At 49.4% G+C, this 2,271-nt stretch overlaps 1 protein-coding gene across 1 annotated transcript in view; it reads left to right on the forward strand.

Moving 5' to 3' along the window:
• The window catches only part of ASH1L (ASH1 like histone lysine methyltransferase), a gene marked incomplete in the record, with an annotated part of 35,058 nt that overhangs the window by 19,931 nt on the left and 12,856 nt on the right, over positions 1–2,271 (forward strand). The window contains 4 exon segments of the mRNA XM_072428827.1: positions 144–248; positions 643–697; positions 699–865; positions 937–1,143. Coding sequence (XP_072284928.1) covers positions 144–248; positions 643–697; positions 699–865; positions 937–1,143 — 534 coding nt within the window.

The raw sequence follows: 2,271 nt of genomic DNA on the forward strand, positions 1-2,271 counted from the left end.
GTTTCTAGTGGACTGAATGTAATGGGACCTTAGCAGAACCTGAAGCCTCATAGAGATCCCAACCTTTTCACCATAAGTTTTCCCTGTTTATTGGGTGAATGTTGTCATGTGAATGTGTCCTCACGCTGTATTCCTTCTCATAGCCCGAAGAGTCGTCTGATGCAGCTGAAGAAGGAAAAGTTGGAATTCATCCCCAGAGAGCACGAATACGGCCTGCTGCCGGCACCCATCCATATTGGTATGACCCGGTCTGGTCCAGGTGTTGTACCCCGGGGTGCCTCCACTATAGATGAACCCCCCCATGTGGGAGGAGCAGTATGGAGGATATCGGTGCAGAGATGATGATTGTATAGTGTGGGGTGCTCAGATTCCCGGGGGAGGGGACGCTGCACTACACACAATATACACAGAGCGCGCACTGCTCCGCCTGGTGTAACATTTCAGTTTTCTGTTCTGGGCCGGATAAGTTTCCTGACATCTGGGAGAAAGTTCTCCGCACCTCGGGCTGCCGGCCATGGCTGCTGAAAGAAGCGTTTGTTCCCTCCAATCAGCTCATCCAGCCGCTTCCTGGAACCTTCTAGCAGCACACATACATAGGAAAACCCCCGCTCCACATATACGTAACTGCCCCTCCCACTATAGGGGGATCCCCCCCAGTGCTTAATATCTGTACCCCCATCCTTCAATATACCCCAGGGATACCTGTACCCCCATACTGCCCCCTCCTGTATAATTTGTGCATTGCTCCTTCCTCAGATGTGTATGTGGATGTGAAGCCGCTGTCTGGCTATGAAGCCACCACCTGTAACTGTCGGAGGTCGGATCACCTGGATGAGCCGGGCTGTACAGAGGATTGCCTGAATCGGTGAGCATGCCGTACAGTCACACATAGGGGGGAGGGGATTTGTAGCTCCTGACGGCTTGCTGTCTTTGCAGGATGATATTTGCAGAATGTTCCCCCAACACGTGTCCATGTGGGGAGAGCTGCAGCAACCAGCGAATCCAGAGACACGAGTGGGTGCAATGCCTGGAGAGATTCCGAGCCGAGGGGAAGGGATGGGGAATACGCACCAAGGAGCCACTCAAAGCCTCACAATTCATCATCGAATATCTGGGGGAAGTGGTGAGCGAGCAGGAGTTCAGGTGAATGTTTCACGTGTGCTGCAGCCACCGATTCCCATGGGTTATTCTGACTGTATGGTGAATCCTCGGGTTGTGTGTCTGTAGGGTGAATCTTGGGGTTGTGGGTCTGCTGTAGGGTGAATTTTCAGGTTGGGTGTCTGTTGTAGGGTCAATCTTCGGGTTGTGTGTCTGTTGTAGGGTGAATCTTTGTGTTGTTTGTGTCTGTTTGGTGAATCTTCGTGTTGTGGGTCTGTAGGGTGAATCTTGGGGTTGGGTGTCTGCTGTAGGGTGAATCTTTGTGTTGTGTCTGTTGTAGGTTAAATCTTGGAGTGGGGTGTTTGTAGGGTGAAACTTCATGTTGTGTGTTGTAGGGTGAATCTGCGGGTTATGTCTGTAAGGTGAATCTTTGGGTTGGGTGTCTTTTGTAGGGTGAATCATGGGGTGGTGTGTGCTGTTGTCGGGTGAATCTTCATGTTTTGTGTATGTAAGGTGAATCTTTGTATTCTGTGTCTTGTTGTAGGTTGTAGATTTCCAGTGTCTGTGTCTGTTATAGGGTGATTCTTGGGGTGGTATGTCTGTGGGGTGAATCTTTATGTTGTAGGGTGAATCTTGGGGTTGCATGTCTGAAAAGTGAATCTTCATTTAGTAGGTGAATCTTTGTGTTGTAGGGAGAATATTCATGTTGGAGGGTGAATCTTTGTGTTGTATGCTGAATCTTGGGGTTTGGTGTCTGTCTGTTGAGTGAATCTTGTTGTGTCTCTATGGTGAATCTTCGTGTTGGAAAGGAAAATATTCAGGTTGTATGTCAGTAAGGTCAATCTTTGTGTTTCAATCATAAGGTTGTGAGACTGTAGGGTGAATCTTTGTGTTGTATGGTGAATCTTGGAGTTGCGTGTCTGTAAGGGGGATCTTCGTGTTGTGTGTGTGTAGGGTGAATCGTCACGCTGTGTGTAGGGTGAATCATCTTGTAGGGTGAATCGTCACGCTTTGTGTAGGGTGAATCGTCACGCTTTGTGTAGGGTGAAAGTAACGCTGTGTGTAGGGTGAATCGTCACGTTGGGTGAATCGTCACGCTGTGTGTAGGGTGAATCGTCACGCTGTGTGTTGGGTGAATCCCTGGTCGGGTGAATCCCTGGTCACGCTGTGTGT

Source organism: Pyxicephalus adspersus, chromosome 12, assembly GCF_032062135.1.
Source record: "Pyxicephalus adspersus chromosome 12, UCB_Pads_2.0, whole genome shotgun sequence".
Lineage (NCBI taxonomy): Eukaryota > Metazoa > Chordata > Amphibia > Anura > Pyxicephalidae > Pyxicephalus > Pyxicephalus adspersus.